Below are 23,291 nucleotides of genomic sequence, written 5' to 3' on the forward strand. Positions count from 1 at the left end.
GTCCCGCTCTCCATGCAGGTGATGTATGTCTTGGTCCTGCTTCCCTACCTCATCATGGTGTGCTTCTTGATCTGGAGTCCCCTGCTGAATGGCTCCCTGTTTGGTCTTCAGCACTTGTTGAAGTTCAAGAAGGTACAACTTCTCCATGTCTCCACCACCTGCCCTCGGGAGTCAGTCACCCGCGATTCCGATTTGGAGACTTTTCTTTCTCCTTTATCTGTGACCTCTCTCTCCCCACCCCCCTGCCCCCCAGCCCCGCTCCGTCCCGGACCTCTCTGTGACCGTGTCCTGCTTCTCCTTTCTTGGTCTCGTGTTCTCCCTTTCAGGTGTCCGTTTTGGATTGCTTCATGATTATCATCAACGTCGGGAACCACCTTCTGTCTTCCCTGGGGCTCGGCCTGGGCATCATCGCCGCCTTCTCCTCGTACCTGCCTCCGTCCAACAACTGTCTCGTCGATGCCGTGGTCGTGGCCCTAGTCAACCTGGGCACCATGCTGATGACCACAGCCGTCATCATCTTTGTCGTGGGCTTCTGGGTCACGATCACTACCAATCGCTGCAAAGAGAAGTAAGGCCAGCTTCCCTCGCTGAGGAGGGCAGCTCAGACCTCTATGATCTTTAGACCCCCCTCGCCATACGGGGCTGCAATGACCCACACTGGCCCCCAGATCAGCACCTCTTGGGGCACTCGCCAGCCTCTACTCCCCTGGTATCTAAAACCAGGGCCAAGAGAATCCCTCACCATAGACAAAGGGCCTTCACAAAGCTCATGGACAAATTCCAATGACAAGATAATAGAATTTCCCCCAAACTTTTGGAAATCCCTTGAAGGTATGCTTTTCAGAGTCCCCCAGCCCCATCTCCCTTGGTTTAACCTTCGGAATCTTAAAACATCGACATGGCTAAGTAACCACTGCCGGGAATCGCCAAGATTGTGGCAAAAGTAGGAAACACTTGAAGGTTATCCTAGTCCCAGATACAAAGTGAAAGAGGACACTTGGACAGAAAGCCTTCTGACACCCCGGGCTGCCTGCTCGCACCCTTCCTCACTGTTGCACCGTAAATGTTGATTTTACTGTCAATCTACAAACAGTTCAACTCTAGTAAAACCTCTCTTTGGGGGGGGGGTTGTGTCGAACGACCCATTCACAGGGGTCGCCCGATTCATAACAGTAGCAAAATCACAGTGATGAAGTAGCAACGAAAATAATCTTATGGTTGGGGGGTCACCACCACATGAGGAACTGTCTAAAAGGGTCGCAGCATGAGGAAGGGGGAGAACCACTGCCTTAGTTAGTTCAGACCCCACTCGTTGGCACCAGGGATTCCCCTCTGGACCTAAGAGGCCACATAATCGATGGCCAAGCAGTTGCGCACGAGAGAAACAAGTGATGTAAAGTCAACACCGGCCATGTTGAAAACGAGGGCGCGCCCTTGAGACCCCCTAGCTTGTTGTTAGGTGTCCTTGTTATGAGTCGGTTCGGACGCATAGCGACCTTCTGTGCAGCAGAAGGCTGCTGTACCCCGTCCTGCACCATCCTCACAATCGTCATTCTTGTAGCCGCTGTGTTGCTCCGTCTTGGCCAGGGGCTTCCTCTTTTTCACTGGCCCACCACTTTACTGAGCACGATGCTCTTTTCCAAGCTTCCTTTTCTCATAGTCACTTAAAACGCTTTTTTAAATTGAAAGATCATTTTATTGGGGACTCTTTTTACGACTCTTTTTACAAACCATACATCGATCACCTCAGGCATGTTGGTACTTACATTGCCTTCATTCTTAGATATTTACTTTCTATTGAGCCCTTTGTATCAACTCCTCTTTCTTCCCTCCTTCCCCCCCATCCTCATGGCCCTTGATAGATGATAAATTATGATTATCTTCGTATCTTACACCAACTGCTGTCTCCCCCCATGTTTTCTGTTCTTCCCCCTGGAGAGGGATGTATGGTTATGTGTCCATCATTGCAATTGGTTCCACCTTTTTCCCTCCAACCCCTCCCTTCTCCCTACCCTTCTGGTATTGCTATTACCACTCCTGTGTGTTGTGAGCCCCTATCTCTCTTTTTAAATAAATTAGTTTATTGGGGCTCGAACAACTCATCATAATCCATCCATCCATCCATCCATCCATCCATCCATCCACCCATTGTGTCAAGCACATTTGTACACTTGTTGCCATCATCATTCTCAAAGCATTTGCTTTATACTTGAGCCCTTGGTATCAGCTCCTCATTTTCCCTCCTCCCTCCCCACTCCCCGCTCCCCCACGAACCCTTGATAATTTATAAAGTATTATTATTTTGTCATAGCTTACACTGTCCGATGTCTCCCTTCACCCACTTTTCTGTTGTCCATCCCCCAGGGGGGGTTATATGTAGATCCTTGTAATCGGTTCCCCCTTTCTACCCCACTTTCCCTCCACCCTCCCACTATTGCCACTCTCAGCACTGATCCTGAAGGGTTCATCCGTCCTGGATTCCCTGTGTTTCCAGTTCCTATCTGTACCATTGTACATCCTCTGGTCTAGCCAGGTTTGTAAGGTAGAGTTGGGATCGTGATAGTGGGAGGGGAGGAAGCATTTAAGAACTAGAGGAAAGTTATAGATTTCATTGTTGCTACACCGAACCCTGACTGGCTTCTCTCCTCCCTTTGACCCAATATCTGTCCTTTTGTGATGGACTTACTTCAATCCGATTAACGTCTTCCAGCTCCATCCATATAAAGACCTCACTCCTCCTACTGGTTGAGTAGGGTTTCATTATATGTGTGTACTACAGTGTGTGTATCCATTTGCCTATTGATAAACGTTTCATTTATTTCCACTCTTTTGCTATTCTGAATATGGGTCTTAATGTATTGCACCTTGGCATGAAAGTCTCAGTTTTTGACTCTTTGGGGAATGACTGGATCAAGTAATGGCTCTATATTTAATTTCTTGAGGTACTGCCACACAGCTTTCCATAATGGCCAGACCATCTTGCTTTCCCACCAGCAATGAGCGAGGATTCCAATTTTTCCAAATCCTCACCAACAGGCATTAGTTTTTGTGTTTTCTTATCTTATCCACTGGAAGGCTTTTCCCATTTTAACTGGTTATCTGTCTCTTGGCCCTTGAGTTGTTGGAGTACTTAAGATCTCCTAGACACTCAAAACTTATTAGACATATGATTTACAAATATTTTCCCCTTCTCTGTGTTATTTTTTCATTCTTTTGATAATGTCCTTTGATGCACAAATGATTTTTAAACAAATGCAGTGCAGCTAACCTCTTTTTTTACTTTTTCTGTGGTGGTAACCACCCGAGAATGTTTATTTTAGTGTGAAACCTCTTCTTGACATTTTATAATAGCCATCTCATTCAATATTTGTCCTTCTGTGATTGACTAAAATTTCATTCAGCATCATATTCTCCCGGTTCATCCATATTATCAGGTGTTTGGCAGATTCACCATTCTTCTTTTTAAAAAATTAATAAATTGTTATATTGGGGGAGCTTACAGCTCTTATAACAATCCATACATCAATTACATCGCACACATTTGTACTTATGTTGCCATCATTTTCAAAACCTTTTCTTTCTGCTTGAGCCCTTGATATTAGCTCCTCTTGTTTCTCCCTCCCTCTTCCATCCTACCACATGGGCCCCAGAAAAATTATAATTATTTTTATATCTTACACCATCCACTGTCTCCCTTCGCCCATGATTCTGTTGTCCTACCCCCCCCGGGGGGTTTGGGGTAGGGCGGGGCTGTATGTCGATCATTGAAATTGATTCCCCTCATCATTAGTCTTTAATGTTGTGTGTTGTGCCAATGTGTGTCTAAGCCAACGTTTGTTTATCCATTCTTCCATGGCTGCTCATTTATCCATTCTTTCCATCTTGCTGCTGTTGTGGATAGTTCTGCGAAGAACCTAGGTGTAATTTTTCCTTTGGTTGCCTGTGCTTTTGTGTCCCATTTCATAAACCATTTGCAAGTACGAGGTCAGAAGGATTTTCCACTAAGCCTTCTTCGTGGAGCTCTGTCAACGTAGGCCTTAGATCCATGTTGAGTTAACTTTGGTAAGTGGTGTAAGGCGAGCCTGCAACAAATTATCTGGCACGTCGTGTCAGCTTTCGCAGCAACGTGTATAGTAGTCCATTTCCATTCAATAGATATGTAATGTTTCTCTTTTAAAAAATCATTTTATTAGGGGCTCATACAACTCTCATCACAACCCATACATACATCAATTGTTTAAAGCACATTTGTACATTTGTTGCCCAATTTGTAAAGCTTCTTGTGATTTCTTCATTAGCTCCTGGTTTTTTAGGTGTAGTCGTATTTTCGAATACTGCGTTTTGTCGCAGTCACCCTTTTGGCTGTTAGATGCTGTCAAGTGGGTTCTGACTCATAGTGACCGTATGAAAAATGGAAGGAAACACTGCCCGGTCCTGCAGGCAGTGAGCAGTGATTTCAAAGCCAATTCCATTACGACTGACACCTTTTTTATTTTATTGACACTTGTTTTAGGAGTAGTTCATGTCTCCTTTAAAATAACGTGTATCCCGTGGGATGGCATGCCCGATAAATATCAACTAGGTCAGTGGGTTGATATTGTTGGTCGGGCCTGTATAGCAGCAGTTCTCAACCTGTGGGTCGTGACCCCCTTGGGGGTGTCGAATGACCCTTTCACAGGGGTTGCCTGGCTCATCACAGGAGCAAAATTCAGTGATGAGGTAGCAACGAAAATAATGTTATGGTTGGGGGGGGTCACCCCAACATGAGGAACTGTATTAAAGGGTCGCTGCAGTAGGAAGGCTGAGAACCACTGCTGTGTATACTTTCCTGTTTTCTGTTTAAGTTTTCTATGAATTACTGAAATGAATCTTGAAGTCTGCAAGAATAGGGGTTCAGATGTCTCTTTGCCCTTTTAATTCTCTGCGAATGGATTGGGTGCACGCATCTGTTTGTTTTTTCCCCCCATAGAAGATGTATGATGAAAAAAACCTATGCATGCCTTTACTTTATTTTTCTCTCATCTAAAGAAATTGACACTGACTTGAGACGCTATGTCTGAACAGGATCTATTTTGAGGCACTAAAAGCGTAAGATCCATTGGAAAAGAACTCTTACCAGATCAACGTGAATTCTGCAAAAACGAGCAAGAGGAAACATCGAAATGGTGATGAAGCTTGGAACGGAAGACGGGGGACTCAAAGGAAAGTTTCTGGGGATCGCGCTCCAAAGAAACGAACCATTTACAGATGGATACCTTGTTTGAAGAAGACATCAGACAACGTTGAAGTTGAAGTGCCCAGGTCATCCACAGCCATCTGAGAGGACGCGATCTTGTTCGTGTCCTCGAAGAGGACTGGTGACGAACAGCAGAAGCAACAGGCATTAACATGGGTTCACCTTGCACACTCTGACAGAAAAACTCAAGTTGAGGAACCCTTCTGCTCGATCGGTGCCCTAACTGTTCTGCCCAGATCAGCTGCTTTCAGTGGAATTCTTAAGCAAGTGGGATCAAGATCCCGAAGCATTCCATGGCAGAACTCTGCAGGAGATGAAAGAGGACTTTACCAAAACCCTAAGAAAGATGCAGCACGGTCACAACAAGGGCTCCCAAGGGACGGGAGTGGTCTGGTCAAAGCAGACCCATCCAGGGAAAGAGTCACGGCAACAGTTCTTGGGATGCGCAGGGCATTTTTCTTGCTGACTTTCTGGAAGAGTCGAAGAACGATCACATCTGCTTGTGATGGGAGTGTTTTGAGAAAGGTAGCTCAGGCACTAGCAGATAAACACCTGGGCAATCTTCGCCAGTGTCCTTCCCCATCGCTATGATACACTTGCTCATTCTTCTCTGCAAACAAAGGCGATTTTGTCAGAGTTTCCATAGGAATATAATCAGGCATCCACCTTTCAGTCCTGATTTGACCTCATCTGATTTCTCTTGGTTTCCTAATCTTAAAAAAAAAAATCTTTTAGGAGGTACCCTCTTTTCTTCCCTTAAGAATGTAAAAAAAGAGTCTGTACTGACCTGGTTCAATTCCAAGGCAAAAATTCATTTCCACAAATGTTTGAGATCCCCCTCAAAACTGTCCTGTTTCGTATGTATTTATCATTGCATTGTGGGGAAATAATTAGATCACTCTTCTTGCCAAGTTCTGCAGGGTTGTTTGGAGGGTCGTCAAAGAATATACACTACGAGACACATCAAAATTTCCTTAGGCAACGGCAGACTGTATCACACAAGTGGAGACCCTTCCAAGAAGCCTATTTTAAAGTGTCAGACTTCAAGGAGAGTGGGTCTTCTGCTTAGATTCTGACTTTGGTCAGGTTCTAGAGTTTTTTTAATCTGGCCTCCATACCTTCTTTTGACACCTGGAAGGTTCTAAAATTGGAAACTGCAGGCATGACTTGCTGCCTTCAGCACATAACTTCTAGTCATTCCTGACTCGCTTGTTTCTGCTTTGATCCCCTCCTCCGACCCCCACCCCCAGACAGTTCCTTATGATCTTGTTAGTAGCTTGGTCCTTTTGAAAGAAGAATCAGATATGGCTTCCATAATTTTAAATGATTTCCAGTTAGAAAGTTGATCCATAAATAATTTTTAAAAAGAAAGTTGATTCAAAAGACCTAACTTACCTACTGTTAGATGTACATATAATATCTTTCTTGTAACACATGATCAAACTGGACTCGGTAGCTCACATTTTGTTCTTCTTTTTTTAAAGGAAATCATTTTATTGGGGGTTCTTATATTTCTTATCACCGCCCATCCATCCACCATCCATCCACCCGTTGTGTCAAACACATTTGTACCTAGGTTACCATCATCATCGTTTTCAAAACATTTTCTTTCTACTTGAGTCGCCCACCCCCCGCCCAGTATCAGCTCATTTTCTCCCTCCCTCCCTCCCTCCTGAAGCCTTGATTACATTTTTGCTCTTCTCAGCCAATCTTCGGAGGTCTTCCACTGTGATTCTGAATAGGCAATGCATGGACTTGACTAGGATTCTTATTCGTTGGCCGAGTGAAGAATGAACCTGGTCGTGGGAGAGTTAATTGAGCAGACCCGGAAATTAAGTGAGAAGTCTTAGCACAATGTCCAGGGATCACGGAGGAAGATGAGACGGGAGAGGGCAGTAGAGCTCAGTTACACGTGTGCAAGAAGCAATTTCTCGTACTTCAACTCCATGGGAGCTCACTATATACATTGTAGTCTAAAGGAATGATGTGCTCTGGAGTCCTATGGGGTGATGCTTCTAAGGTCGATTTTCATGCACTCATTTAAGAAGGGAAAGAAGAAAATGTATATTGAATTTTTAAGAAATCCCTTTTTGTATGAGTCCCTAATAAAATGATTAAAAAATATGAAAAAAGCCCATTTCTAGAGCAGGTATCCCAGAGTGCCCAGGAAGAATATAGAAAGGGTTCTCTTGACGTTCTCCACGGTTATAAATTCTCCAGATGCACACAACTGCATGGACCTAAAGGTGGGGTGCTAGGTTTTCTATGTTTTCTTGCGAACGCTATCTTACCCAGATAAGTACTTCTTGGCTAGTGAGTCAGTGCGTGAAAAGGCCGGATTGTTTGACGTGACCCCCATCTCTTATTCCCAGGAATGTTGAAGTACTCATAAACCTGGTCTCCTTGGGGGAACTACCTCCCGAGGCCATGCCCCCTGCAAATATTGTGAGCAACGTGGCCTCCATGTTCACCTCTTGGCTTGAAAGCCTTCCTCAGTCCGTCAAGAAGATGGTCCAAAGCAAGGTGTCTCAGTGCAACACAGAGGATCAGATCATGAAGGTCAGTAGCATGGGCCGAGAGGGGAGCTCGCATGCCTCAACAAGTTCCATACAACTGGACCAGTTAGCTTTCAGTAACACAAGAAAAGACCCTGGAGGCACTCGGATGATCCCTCGCCTCGCCCTCGCAGTGCTGAGGGCTGCCGTCTGCAGAGGGACCTTCCATGGATAATGGTAGAGCGGTGGTCCTCAACCTTCCTAATGCCTCGACCCTTTCATACAGTTCCTCATGTGGCAGCGATCCCCCCCCCCACCATAAAATTATGTTCGTTGCTACTCCATCCCTGTCATGTTGCTACTGTTATAAACCGTCACGTAAACTATCTGATAGGCGGATGTATTCTCATTGTTACAAATCGAACATAAGAAAAGCAGAGTGATTCGTCACAAAACAATATGTCATTATAGATTGTGAAATATTGATGTGTTTTCCGATGGGGCGATCCCTGTGGAAGGGTCATTCGACCCCCGAAGGGGTCTCGACCCACAGGTTGAGAACCGCTGTGGTTGAGAGATGGGATTCCCATGTCGGAGCGTTAGCTTTTCTCAGAAACTGGTACTCACAGAGAGATGTCCAGGAAAGATCGAAATGTGTCTTCGGCATCCTTCAGTCATTTCTCCATCAGCAGACAACTATCGGCCCGGGATTCACTTTCCTGCTCTTCGTGGAAACCATGTCGTTCGTTCCCGGAGCTGCCTACTGGTCCATTCTCTTCTTCCTTATGTACCTGTCCTTTGGGATGACCGCCATTGTAGGAAACATGCAGGGCATCTTTACCCCTCTGCAGGACACCTTCTCTGGCTTCAAGAATCACCCCAAACTGCTCACAGGTATTCTGACTCATCGCCCTGCTCCTCCCCAACATCCACTCCTGTCTCTGCCCAGCCCTGGCCAATGACCTTTGCTTGGCCCTGGCCATCTAGCCAGACCTCTGACCTTGGTCCCCAACCAATGTTTTCTCCAGTGAGTGTCACTCTGCTCCTGTTCCTGGGCAGCCTCTTCTTCGCTCAGCCTCCAGGCTACTACTACTTCAGACTGCTGGATGACTACTGGTTCAGTTTCCCCACCGTGCTCCTCCCCACCATGGAAACGATGGGGATCGCCTGGATCTACGGGGCCAAGAGGTGATGTCTCGGGCTGAGGTTCTAATGGGTCTTGGGTCTGGAGAGAAGGTCAACCTCTTTCTCACCCTCTCTCCTCTCACCTTGCACATAGCTAGGGTGACATAGACCCGCGGCTTCAGGGTCTTCAGGGAAACCTCCGGGTTCTTTCTTTCCTTCCTACAGTGACCAGAGTCACGGAGTGCTTATTACATTGGCAGCACTGTTTGCATCACGGGTGAAGCAACATGAAATGAAACAGTCATCCCTGTCCTCATGGGGCTGTCGTTCTACTGGCGGGGGTGGGGTGGGGGGAAATCGACAAGAAACAATAGGAAAAGAAATGTATGTTTTGAAAAGCCACCTGTCAAGTGGCCATAAGTGACAGGAGAAAATAAAAAAAGGAATATATATATATATATCTAGATATATATATCTAGATATATATATATTGATCTAGAGTGGTAGCATGTCTGGATGCCCATTGAGATAGGACCGTAGGAAAGCTCCTCTGATAAAGACACTATTGAGTGAAATAAAAGAGGGAGCCACGGGGAAAGATGCTCCAAGCAGAGCAAACAGCAAACATGAAGGTCCAGAGGGAACCTCATCCTTCCTCTGCCTGGGGGCGGCAGCTCTCCAAGATCAAGGTCAGAGGGGATGACCTAGGTTGAGGAGCAGCATGCCAGGAGCTGAGGTGAGAACACGTAGGGGCTTGTCAGCTTTTTATGCAAGATGAGAACCGAGGGACTGGACGTTTTCAGTAGGGGAGAGATGTTACCCGATTCTTTTGTTCCCCAAAGATGGCTGCGCCTGAGGTACGGAGAATTTGCCACAGGGTAACCAGAGCGAAGCAGGGAGCAATTGTGAAAATTCTGAAGGAGTTTCTAGTGGCTTGGAGTGGAGCCGTAGGGAGAGAGCAGGGGTCTGAGTCTATGTACTTGGAAGGCAAAGCTGTCCAGGACGAGGAAGCAAGATGATGAGGAACTGGGGCCTTGGGGAGAGAACTGGGCCATGGGAAAATGGGAGCATTTCAAATCAAACCCAAACGATGTCTCCCAAGCCCAGCTGCCCAAGGGCTGGTGTGTGGGCATCCCAGTGGTACCATTCATAGAAGGCTCAGGGGACTGCATTTTCAGGCGACAGTGGTTCTTGGAGTTGGTTTATGAATGAGCTCACTTAGGAACACATTCCACAAACACTGCTGGAGACGTGCCATGTCTGGAATTCCCTGTGGCCCAGGTTTAGGACAGAATTCAAGTTAATTCTTTTCTCTAAGAGCTCCGAGTCAAAACAAAACAAAACAAAAACATGAAACCCTGTTAGTAGAGAAAGTCAGTGTAGAGTGCGTAAGAAGATGCTAAAGGTGTTCGAGGCAGTGTCGTTGTACATGTCCGTCCAAGGAAGCCAGACTCCAACAACCGAAGGGCCAGAAGGCGCAAACGTACAGCGATCATCTGTAAAGACTATAGTAAAGTCATAGAGGATAAGAAAGAGAAGAGACAGAGTAGAATAAAGGCATCAGACACATTTTTATAGTAGCATGCTCACTTCCGCTCCTCGGGATGGACCACGCGGAGCTGAGAGAAGTGAGAGTGAGCCTTTACTGTCTTGGGACATTTATAGGTAGCCTTAAGACATGCACCTTCAGTAGTTAGATGTGTCACAAGGTGGGTGGTATCTACAGTAAGGTCCCTGATCTCACAGGTGAGGAAACTGAATACCCGCATCGACAGAAGGTACAAGGGGGGGGGGTTGGGTGACACGGCGGGAAGAGAACAAACGGATCATGTCTGCTTCTGTAGGGAGATAACATCAACCCTGTGCTCACTTTAAGGCAGCATGGCTGTTAGGGGAGAGTCTGTGGGAATGATATTTAAAGCAGGGTCATGTACTTGGACTTTATCTCTAACTTACCAAAGTGGAAGCTTTCCTACTGTGGAATACCAGCTTTCCAGATTCCCTCTGTTATAAATCAGGGAACAGAGTCCTCGTCATGTCTCCCCCCGTGTTTGTTCCCCACACATTTCTGTACCTACACTCCTACAAAAGGAAGGAACGAGAGAAGGTGTCTGAAAGGATGTGACGCTTGCACAGATTCAAGCAGATAAGGGGAGAATCTTCGAAACCAAAAGACACTACTCACGTGTTTATTGAGGTTGAGAGAGTATGCTCAGGAGGCTACACATGTGGGCTTGAGAGGCCCTAAGATCAACCCTCTGAAGGCATACTGCCACCGGCCTTTGTCGCTGCTGCTCACTGCGGAATCCCAGCATCTAGGAGGGTTGGCGCTTTATCATAGGCTCGCTCGCAATTATGGAATGAAGGGATGAACTTGGGCTTTACTTTGAGCAGTAGAGGTTTTTGGTTTTTTTTTAAACCTTGGGTTGGGCTGGAGGACAGACTGATTAGCGACAAGAGGAGAAGAGGATGTGGCCTGAGATGGGGAAGGGGGTGGTTTGGGCGGTGAAAGAGTGGGTTTGAAAGATGCTAAGGCCAGACAGGCACCTTACCTCAGGGCTGGTTAAGGCTCGGCTGGTCGCCCAGTCTTGTGGCTTTTCTTCCCAGGTTCCTTGCCGACATACAGATCCTGGTGGGCCGCCCCATCTCTCCCATCTTTCGTTTCCTGTTGAGTTCTCTGTGTCCTTCGGTGCTGATCATCCTGTCTTTGGGCTGCATCGTTATCACAAGTGTAACAGGCACTAAATACCGATCCTGGGACTCAAGCACTGTGAGTCTCCCTCTCCAGATGCCAGAATCCCATAGGGAGTAGGGACCAGGCCATTTCAACTACTCTTGACTTAGAGACCGTGATCATTCACTCCCTAATTCCCTGATGGGTCATTCCCTGATGGCTCTACCCTGGTTCCCTGATCCCCCTCATCCTGGGCACTGTAGAAGAAGGGACTTTGCTCTTGGGAATGTTAATGCTCTAAGTTTTTTCTCTTATCTCTCCATAGTCACAGGAAGTGATTCGAGAATTCCCCTCATGGATGGTCAACTTGGTCATCATCTTAGGTATCATTGTCTTCTTACCCAACCTTATATACTTCGTATACTGCCTCATCCTTAGGATCTCCTCCCATTTTATGGCCGTGGTTCAGTCTGAAACCACAATGCGAGGGGACCAGGGTAAGGCCACTGAAGATGTCCCTACGCAGGAAATCCTGTCAAATAATAAATGAAATTGCTGATCAACCTGCTGTGTGATTTCCTGACAAGTGGCAGTGCCTGGATTTACGTGGCCTGATGTCACACGTCACCCAAAGCTTGTCCAACAGGCTGGTCTTTACATCAATCAGCGACTGTTGATATCACTAGACTCAGAATCCCTTTTATTAACAAAGGTAGGGACAGTGTGTGTGTGTGTGTGTGTGTGTGTGTGTGTGTGTGTGTGTAAAGTAATCCCCAGAGCTTGACCCTGCAAGCAGGCACTGCCTAGATCTCACTTGTGTTAGTCTGGGTAGACTAGAGAAACAAATTCATAGACACTCATATGTGTATAAGAAAGAGCTTTATAGCAAGAGCAATTGAATATTGAGAAAGCATCCCAGCCCAGTCCAGATCAAATCCATAAGTCCAATATTAGCCCATTACCAATCTATAAATTCCTCTTCAGACTCATAAAACACATGCAATGACGCTGTATGCAGGAAGATCACAGGCCCCTGGGTGGAAAGTTTTATGGCTCTAGTGGCGGTGGAAGCATCTCAGTGCTGGTGTGGATCTCCATGTGGCTCCTCCAGCTCCAGGGCTCCATGTGTCTTGTCATCAGGAATACAAAGCAGAGAGTGTGTGTCCCACCTCCAGGGAGGAAGATAGGAGTTCCCAGAATCCTCAGGAGAAGGTCATGCCCACAGAGAGGCCTTAATGGCTGTGACCTGATTGACCGGCTAGAATCCACCCCTTTGCAAGTTGACAGGATATGATGTAACTGCCACATCACCCTCTCTGGTTACTACTGTGATTATATTTCTCCCATCCTCAGCCTCAATATGCGCATACACAAAACTCATATCCAGTGTTGGTAATAGCTACAGATCCTACTTCCTCTGGTTTGTCCAGCCCCAGAGTGGGACTGGAGGAGTCATTTTGTTGGTCAATAAATCATTCCACTGAGACACACACACCCTCCCCGCCACACTAAGTGTGTGCAAACTTTTTTTTTAAATAGGCGTATCAGGTGTTTAGTCATTCTTTCAAAAGCCCCAATCCTGACCTCCAGCTCATTGTTACCCAGGTGATAATGGCTTCATGAAACATGTGCTTGCCTATGGGGCATGACAATCCTGTCCTGAATCTAAACAAGATTTTTATAAAGAGGAGGCTCCGTAATCCCAAGACTAGTTTTGGGGACTAAGTACAGCTGTGAATCCTTGCACAACTTGCTTGGGGAATGTGTTAGTCCCGGTAGAATAGGGAAACAAATCCATAGAAACTCATATGTATATAAGAGAGAGTCTTATATAAAAGGTAATTGTATAATAAGAAAGCATCCCAACCCAGTCCAGTCCAAGCCATAAGTCCAATATTAGTCCATATGTCCAATACCAATATATAAAGTTCTCTTCAGACTCATGAAACACATGCTATCACACTCAGTGCAGGACAATCACAGGCCAGTGGGCAGAAAATCTTTGGATCCAGTGGCGTGGTAAGCATCTCAGCGCTGGCAGGGGTCTCCGTGTGGCTCCTCCAGCTCCCAGGGCTTTGAGCCATGTATCTTGTTAGAGCGTCTCCAAGGGAGTGAGCTGAGAGAGAGTGTGTCTCCTGCCTCCAAGGAGGAAAATACCAGAGTTCCCAGAATTCTCAGGATAATACCATACCCACATAGAGGCCTCATTGGCTATGATCCGATTGGCAGACTATTAATCCTCTCAAGTCGCAAATTGACACCAGATTATGTAACTACCACAGGGAGCTACTGAATTGTGTTGCTGAGTGGATCTTTTTTCTGTCTGCTTCGTAAGAGCCGTCATTCCTTTCCCACAGGGCTCGATAAAACTAATTTGCCTGGGAAGGTGATAGACTCACTGAGTGTACTTCCTGGAACTTGTGGCAGGAATGACGTCATCAAGGATTTGAAGTAATTTGAAGTACTGGGGATGGGGCCAACCATTTCTCTTTTTTAACAAATCATTTTATTGGGGTTCGTACCACTCTTCTCACAATCCATCCATCCATCGTGTCAAGCACATCTGTACATATGTTGCCATCATCATTTTCAAAACATTTTCTTTCTACTTGAGCCCTTGGTCTCAGCTCTTCATTCCCCCCTCCCTCTTGAACCCTTGATAATTGATAAATTATTGTTGTTTTTTCATGTCTCCCTTCACCCACTTTTCTGTTGTTTGTCCCCCTAGGAGGGATTTATATGTAGATCATTGTGATAGGTTCTCCCTTTCTCCTCCACCCTTCCCCTTACTCTCATGGTATCGCTACTCCATTGCTGTTTCTGAGGGGTTTATCTGTCCTGAATTCCGAGTGTCAAGAGCTCTGATATGTACCGATGTACATGCTCCAGTCTAGCCAGATTTGTCAGGTAGAACTGGGGTCATGATAGTGGCAGGGATGAAGCATTAAAGAACTAGAGGAATAGTGTGTGTTCCGTCGGTGCTGTGCTGCACCCTGGCTGTCTCATTCTTTACTTGTGACTCTTCTGTGAGGGAATGTCCAATTATCTACATATGGGCTTTGTGTCTTCACTCTCACCCCCAACACTTGCATCGGCATATTTGTTGTTTGGGGTCTTTTGATGCCTGATACCTTATCCTGTAGACACCTCATGATCACACAGGTTGATGTGCTTCTTTCATGTGGGCTTTGTTGCTTTCCTGCTAGATGACTGCTTGTTTAGCTTCAAGCCTTTAAGACCCCCAACACTATAACTTTTAAAAGCCGGGCACCGTCAGCTTACTTCACCACATTTGCTTATGCACCCATTTTAAGAAATCCCCCATTATTGTTAAATTACAACTTAATGAACTTTTTAAAGCCTGTGTGTGCATGTGTGTATCTCACTACCAAGTCATTGCGAACCATGATCTCATCAAGTTGAGGGAGCTTCTTCAAATGAAATCTCTAGTCCTTTAAAACAATAATATGTCATTGTGTTTTGGGTGAAGGTTTACACAACACTTCAGCCTGCCACCCAACAATTTCTACACAAGTTTTTCAGTGACACCGTTACATTCTTCATAATGTGTGAACAACATTCTCATTATTTTGCTATTGTTCTTTGTTTCAATGAATCCAATTTCTTTGTCCCTTTACAGTTTCATTTTCTTTTAAAGTAATTATTGACTGTTTGGTCTAATATAGGTGGTGTAAAGGCTTACAGTATTTATGGATGATAGTCACTATTTATTGAGTGAACTTGCTATTTAGCTACAAGGTGACCTTGGGGGTTATTTTCCGTTCAAGATCTGAGAGTATGTGGGCAGTAGTTTGGGAGAGGCCTCCATTCTCAACTAGTCCACTAACTTGTTTTGTTTTTAGGAATTCGGTCTTTTCTAAATCACCCCCCGCCCCGCACCATTTTTCAGGATCTATCTATTGCGGTGCTTTTAAAACTGGTCGGTAATTGCAACCAGACACTAGTGAGTTCTTCTGGTCTCAAAGGAGAGGGGGCCATGGTTTGTTCAGACGATTTATCCTGCAAACTAGTTTTGGCTTCCTTCTTTCTCTTTTGCTCTGAATGAATAGAAACCAATGATCATATCTCCGATGGCTGCTCACAAACTTTTAAGACCCCAGATACCATTCACTAAATTCGTATGTAGAACTAATTTTATGAACTAGACTATGCCAATTGGCCAAGATGTGCCATGAGATTATGGTTCCAATCCTTTAAACTCAGAAATCCAATGTGAGGTGTACGGTTATATCTAAGAATTATCTGTAGCAGTGCCTCCTGTGTGCTTTATTCTATATAGGAATTTAGTTACATATGCATATACCTAAATACCTAAAAAGCAAACAAACCTTACCACCATCAAGCCAATGCTAACTCATAGTGACCCGATATATAGGACAGGGTAGACCTATCCCTGTGAGTTTCAGAGACAAGAACTCTTTATGGGAGTAGAAAGCCCTGTCTTTCTCCCTCGGAGTAACTGGAACTGCTGTCTTTAAAGTTAGCAACCCAACTCATAATCACTACACCTTACATGTTAATACATATGTGTGTGTGTGTGTGTGTGTGTGTGGTGTGTGTGGGTATACCTATCCACATATGATGGGGGCTTCAAAAACTTCATGATAAAATTACATTAGCTGTTCATTCTATTTTTTCATAACGTTTTGAAGCCCACTCATATATGTCAACAACGTAAGATATTTAAAGTTGCTCTGGTGGTGTCATGGTTATTCATTGGACTGCGATCTAATCCACATGATTAGCAGTTCAAAACCACCAGGAGCTCCTTGGGAGAAAGACTGGACTCTTAAATCAGTGGGCTGGTTGAGAATGGAGGCCCATCAACAGATATAGTCTCAAAAACACACAAGGGGGCGGTCAGGGTCATTATGAGTCAGACTTGACTCGATGGCAGTGAATTTGGCTTCTTGCTTTGGGTGAATATAAGCATTTAAAAACTTGTTGATTCACTGCTGTATCCGTGGTTGCCTACAGCAAGCATCATCTGACACAGGTGTTTGCCAGACTAAATAGGTAAATCAATTATGTGGTTAAGGAATAGATGGCCCCCAAATTATTGTGTCATCGAATGGATTCTGACTCATGGCTGATGGTGTGGTACACAGCAGATCTGCTCCATAGGGTTTTTGCCTTGGCGGTAATAACTGTAGAAGCAATCTGCCAAGTCTTTCTTTCGCCGTGACACTGGATGAGTTGGGACTTCCAAATTTATAATGAGTAGTCCAGCAGAAACTGCTGGCTCTGCCCAAGTTCCTTACAATTAGCCCCAGATACTGATATTTCAAATGGTATGTCTGAAACTAACTCTTCATGGGAGCGGAAGGCCTCATCTTTCTTCCTGGGAGAAACTGGTGATTTTGAATGGCAGACCTTGTGGTCAGCAGCTCAAGTTGTAACCCACCGTGCCACTAAAGTTCCATATAGGTTTGGATCTGTTTCTTTCTTTTTTTAAAATTAATTAATTTATTTTGGGGGGGATCTGTTTCTGAACTTTTCTATTTAAAAAAATTATTTTTGAACTCTTCTTTTTTATTGGTCATTCTCCTCCCTCCCACGTGCTGCACTCTCTTAATTAATTTTTAATAAGTCTTGAGATTTCATTCTTCTTCAAAAGCACCTGCATTATTCTTTTTGGAAATTCCATTTTTGCACAAAACAATTTTTTTAAAGGAACAGAATTGGGCAGGTAGGAGTGGACATATAATAAAATTTCCTCTTTTCGTGTAAACTTCGATACATTTTGACATATGTATATAGGATCATACAACTACTACCATAATCAAGATACAGACCAGTTCCCCACTGAAAACTCCCTTCTGTTGCCCTTTTGTAGACTTGTCCACCCTTCATTCTTAACTTCCATTTCTCTCTCACTAGAGTTCTGCCTTCTCCAGAATGCCATTTTCAGGATCACACAGTTGGTGGCCCTTTGAGTCTGGCTTTGTAGAAATAAAAATCAATATTCATCTATTGAATTTGTTGAGGGTATCGACAGTTTGCTCCTTTCTTATTGCTGAATGGTATTGGACCCCGTGGGTGTGCTGCAGCTGATCAATCTACCGATTGAAGGGAGTTTGGATTTTTCCAGTTTGGGAAATTATTGAGAAAGCCGCTGTAAGCATTCACATGTTTTTTGTAGGAACAAAACTTCTTGGACAGATACCTAAGATTGGCATGGCTGGCCATTTTCAAAGTGACGCTGCCATTGCTATGAAATGTGTGTTTACCTTTTCATGAAATTACCGAACTCTTTCAGCGTGGTTGTGTCCTTTTGCACTACATTTTGGAATGGAAAAGAGTTACAGTTTCCATGCATCTTTGACAAGACTTTTATTATTTGTGTGTTCTTCATTGAACATTCTATTAGGTAGGTTTAATGTGCATTTCTCTGAAGGATGCTAATGTAATTTATAATCCCGCTGTGGTTGTTGCTGTTAAATGCTGCCCAATCAATTCTTCTTCTCCTTCTCCTCCTCCTCCTCCTCCTTCTCCTCCTCTTCCTTCTTCTTCTTTTAAGGATCATTTTACTGGGGGCTCTTACAACTCTTATTACAATCCATACATCCATTGTATCAAGCATATTTGCACATAAGTTGCCATCATTCTTTTCTAGACATCTACTTTCTATTGAGCCCTTGGTATCAGATCCTCTTTTTACCCTCCCCCACCCTTATGACCCCTTGAAAAATGATAAATTATTATTTTCATTCTTACACTGACCACTGTCTCCCTTCTCCCATGGTTTCTGTTGTTCATCCCCCCTGGAGGGTGTGTGTATGGTTATGTGTCGGTCATTGTGATCGGTTCCCCTTTCCTCCTCTCCTCTTCACACCCTCCCCCGACCCTGGTATAGCTATTCCCATTCCCGTTCCTGGGTTCCGTGTGTTGTCGTGAGGTTTATCTCTTATCTGAACCTGTGCACATGCTGCAGGTCTAGCCCACAGGGAAAGGCAGGACTGCGATCATGGTAGTGGGGGGTGAGGAAGCTTCCAGGAACCAGAGGAAGATTGTGTTTCCTCAGTGCTATGCTGTGTCTTCGTCGGCCCAGTCAATTCTGACCCGGCATTCTGTATAACAGTAGGAAATGCTGCCTGCTCCTGTGCCACCTTCACGACTGTTCTTCTTTTTTGAGCCCATTGTTGCCACCGTGTCCATCCATCTGGTCAGGGGTCTTCCTCTTCGTCGCTGCTCCTCTGCTTGATTAAGCATGATATCCTTCTCTTGGGACTGGTCTCTCTGACAACCAAAAATGTGCAAAGTCTGTCCACGCTTGCTTCTAGGGAACATTCGGGCTGGACTTCATCTGTTCTTTTGGCAAACCCATGGTATTTTCAATATTTTTGGCCAGCACCATAACTGGTGCCCTGCTCTCAAAAGCTATAGCATCCGGGGTCATAAAGGCTTGAAGACAAACAAATGGCCATCTAGCTGAGAAGCAACAAAGCCCACATGGAAGAAGCACACCAGCCTGTGTGATCACGAGGTGTTGAAGGGATCAGGTATCAAAGATCCAGAACAAAAAAATCATATCGATGTGAATGAAGGGGAGGGTGGAGTGAAGATCCATAGCCCACCTGTAGACAATTGGTCATCCCAAAAGGGTCACAAGGAAGATACAGGTCAGTCAGTGTGGAATATAGCACCAATGAAACATACAACTTTCTTCTAAATCCTTAATGCCCCCCCTCACTATTATGACCCAAATTCTATCTTACAAATATGGCTAGATTAGAGCATGTACACGGGTACAGATAAGAGCTTGAAACACAGGGAATCCATGACAGATAAATCCCTCAGGACCAACAATGAGACTAGCAATACCAGGAGGGGAAGGGGAAAGTGGGGGAAGAAAAGGGGAAGTGATCACAATGATCGACATATTAAACCTCTCCCCTCCCCTGGGGGACAAACAACGGAAAAGTGGGTGAAGAGAGACAGTGGACGATATAAGAATTGAAAAAAACAATTTATAAATTATTAAGGGTTCATGAGGGAGGGAGGGAGGAAAAAATGAGGAGCTGATACCAAAGGCTCAAGAAGAAAGAAAAGATTTTGAAAATGATGGTAGCAACATATGTAGAAATATGCTTGATAAAATTGATGTTTATATGGATTGTGATAAGGGCTGTAAGAGCCCCCAATAAAATGATTTAAAAAACAAAAACACTGGGATTTGGGAGTTGGCTATTCCAATGTATATATTCCAAATATCTGCATTCAAAATAACTTTGAGTGAGTCACTCCTTTCAGACTGTTTATGTTTAAAAGAACTAGATTGAATTGGCATCCCCCTTCGCTCTAAGAGGCAATTCTCTAAGTAGATCATCATAGCTAATAAATGTATGATGTGCTAAAAATGCATCAATTCTTTTGCAGTCTTCCTCAGTCTGTGTCCAACTTTCACATGCATATAAAGCGATTGACAATACCATGGCTTGGGTCAGGCACACACCTTAGTCCTCAACATAGCATCCTTGCTTTTCAACCCTTTAAAGCGGTCTGGTGCATATTTACCCAATGCAATGTATTGTTAGATCTCTTGACTGTTGCTTCCATTGGTGATGGATCCAAGCAAGATGGAATCCTGGACAATTTCAATCTTTCCTCCCTAATGGTCCAGTGATGAGGAGTTTTATTTTTCCAGTACACTGAATTATAATCTATCGAGAAGGGTGCGATTCTTGATCTTTCCTTAGGTCAGAAGACACTCAAAATACGACTGAGGAAGAGATGCCTTCTCAAAGTAGCATAGACCTTAAGGATGAGGGTGGTGTCACGCTTGCAGAAGCCAAGTCTTCGGGACCATCATTTGCTGATGGGGCACATGGCTCAAAATGAGAAGAGACAGCTGCCAACATCAACTAATAATTAGAGCTTGGGTCGTGTGAAGTATAAATCTGGGAAATGTGGACATCCTTCAAAAATGAAAAGATCAATAGTCTAGGCACTAGTGAGTTGAACTGGACCGGCATTGGCCACTTGGAGTCAGAAAATCCTGGGAAATGATACAATCAAGAGGCATGGCGCAGCATTCCCGTCGAAAAGGACGTGTCAGATCTATCTTGAGGTCCAGCGCTGTCTGTGAGATGCTGGTGTGTCTGTCTGCAGAAAAGGAGATCCAAGCCCCGCCGCTATTATCTACATTTCCCTCGATAGCTGAGTGACAGTCCACGGTCTGCATGCACGGCGTATGTACCCGCCACCTCCACGTCCTCCTGTCAAGGCCACTGATGCGCGGGTGGACGGTGGTGAATCGTGCTGCAGTCAAGATTGGTGTCCGCGCGTCTATTGTGGACCGGTTCTCCATTTTTGGGCTACCTCCCCAGGTGGGTCCTCCACCAGGTGAACGGACAGGGCGGGCGCCACACCTAAGAACCGCAGTGAGGCTGGCGCAGGACCGGGTGGTGTTTGCTTGCCAGCCCAGCGCAGGGCGGGGAAGCCCTTGAATCGAGGCTGCGGATTCCCCGCCCACGCCACGCCCCCTAACGGAAAGGCGCATGCGCGCAGCCGGGGCGGGGCGGGAGGCCCGAGGAAGCGGCGGGTGCACCGGCTCGGTCAGTAGAGGGCGCTCCAGGGGCGCCGCCGCGCGTGCGCACGGAAACGGCTGGCCCGCCCGCCCGCCCGCCCGAGAGGAGCGCGCGAGCGGCGTCGCTCGCACCTGCTTGACGAGGAGATCGGTAGGCTTCGCACCTGCGGCTTCTTCACCTCCACTCCTGCCTGACTGTCCAGATTGAAGAACCCTATAAAAGCCCGGGGTGGTGGTGACTGAGTCCCCACAAGTGTTCATGGACCTGGGGGCGGGCGTGAGGGAAGGGCTGATGGGGGCGGGGGGAGGGGAGGCTGGTCGACATACCTGGTGGATGGCCTCTGGCGACAAGCCACTGGGGACCGCCTTCACTCCCTTTATCCGCGGACTCCTGCGTCCTGGAGAAGCTGTTGGCCCGGCTTCCCAGGCACCCAGCCCTTGGGGAAAGCAGGGTGGGGGCCCTCGCAGAGGCGATGTGAAAAGTTAGTCACGACCACGCCGTCAGAAAGCACATGCTGCTGATTGACTTTTTCAAATTTTGGTGGCGTCAGATCATGTCCAGGTACTATGTTGCCATTGGTAATCGATACGTATCTTGAGGGGAGAGGCCTTAACCCTATCTAATTACCCATCCACCCCATCCAAATCTCACTCACTCATGGAAAGGAACCATTTGATTTTTACCTGCACCCCTCATTCCTGACGGCTTCTAATGACTTCCTCTTTTCGCCACTCTTGGCAGATTTGCATGTGGGGGTGAGGGAGATCTCTTCCTTTCCGTCAATTCACGAAATCTTATTCTCTCCCATGGCTTCTTATCTGTTAATGTAATGACTTATTTTGACTCTACCATGATCCCAGACTTGACTGATGGGAATTTTTCAATCTGACTCTCTAGCCTGTATTACCTTTCTGCGTTTACTTTGAAACACAAATTATCTTTCTTTTTTATACATGTTTTTCTTATGATAGTAAGACATGGGATTTAAAAAAAATCATTTTGTTGGGGGCTCTGATAGTTCTTCTAACGTTCCATACATCAATTGTATAAAGCATATGTGCACATATATTGCCTTCCTCATTTTCTAAACATTTACTTTCTATTCGAGCCCTTGGTATCAGCTCCTCTTTACATGGGATGTCATTGTGTTGTTTTTTTTTAAAATCATTTTACATGGGATGTTTTTAAGACCACTTGTAAAACTAAGAAGCAGTGAGGGTATAAAGATATATAAACCTTATCATCTACCCATTTATTTATTTGCTTTCAGCCTTTTGTTTCCTGAACATTTTATATGAGGGGTAGAATTAAAGGAAACTTTAACCAGTTTTTTTCCTCACATATGGAAAGCACCCATCTACATGACATGTTAGATCCATATCATGTAACGTAGGACTAATGCAGGCGTGGGTTTCCAGGTTTGCAGAAAAACACAGGATACATGCATGGTTTGCATTAAAATAGGATACATCTTAGTTCTGCTGTGAGTTTGAGAAACCCTGTCTTTGAATGGCATTTTCCTGCCCTAATATGAACTCTTTGAGGACAGCCTGTTTTCCATTGTGTGTGGCCAGTGCTGCCTGGAAGTCCACCTGCTGACTCTACTTTGGGTTTTTGTTTTGTTTTTAAATCATTTTATTGGGCGGGGGGAGATCATACAGCTCTTATCACCATCCATCCATCCACTGTGTCAAGCATCTTTGTACATTTGTTGCCATCATTTTCAAAGCATTTTCTTTCTACTTGAGCCCTTGGTATTGGTTCCTCATTTTGTTCCCCTCCCTCCTATGCCGTCCCTCACGAATCCTTGATAATTTAAAAATTATTATTTTTTCATTTCATAAACTGACCGATGTCTCCCTTCACCCTCTTTTCTGTTGTCCGTCCCTTGGGGATGGGGTTCTATGGAGATCATTGTGATTGGTTCCTCCTTTCTCCCCCTACCTTCCCCTCACCCTCCTGATATCATTATTCTCATGATTGTTCCTGAAGGGATCATCTGCCCTGGTTTCCCTGTGTTTCTAGGTCCTATCTGTACCCGTGTACATGTCATTGTCCAACCGGATTTGTAAGGTAGAATTGGGCACATGATAGTGGTGGGGGGGGGAAGCATTAAAGAACTAGAGAGACGTTGTATGTTTCCTCAGTGCTATAGTACACCGACTGGCTCGACTGGCTCGTCTCTTCTTTGTGACCCTTCAGGAAGGGGA

At 45.3% G+C, this 23,291-nt stretch overlaps 1 protein-coding gene across 1 annotated transcript in view; it reads left to right on the top strand.

The window, feature by feature from the left end:
- Window positions 1-8,923, top strand: part of SLC6A16 (solute carrier family 6 member 16) — a 32,234-nt gene extending 23,311 nt beyond the window's left edge. Inside the window, exons 4-8 of the mRNA XM_075537901.1 lie at window positions 19-132; window positions 327-568; window positions 7,609-7,795; window positions 8,424-8,625; window positions 8,760-8,923. Of these exons, the coding sequence (XP_075394016.1) occupies window positions 19-132; window positions 327-568; window positions 7,609-7,795; window positions 8,424-8,625; window positions 8,760-8,923 (909 nt within the window). The remainder of the gene's footprint in view (window positions 1-18; window positions 133-326; window positions 569-7,608; window positions 7,796-8,423; window positions 8,626-8,759) is intronic.
- The last annotated feature ends 14,368 nt before the right edge of the window (window positions 8,924-23,291 follow it).

This window comes from Tenrec ecaudatus, chromosome 18, assembly GCF_050624435.1.
Source record: "Tenrec ecaudatus isolate mTenEca1 chromosome 18, mTenEca1.hap1, whole genome shotgun sequence".
NCBI lineage: Eukaryota > Metazoa > Chordata > Mammalia > Afrosoricida > Tenrecidae > Tenrec > Tenrec ecaudatus.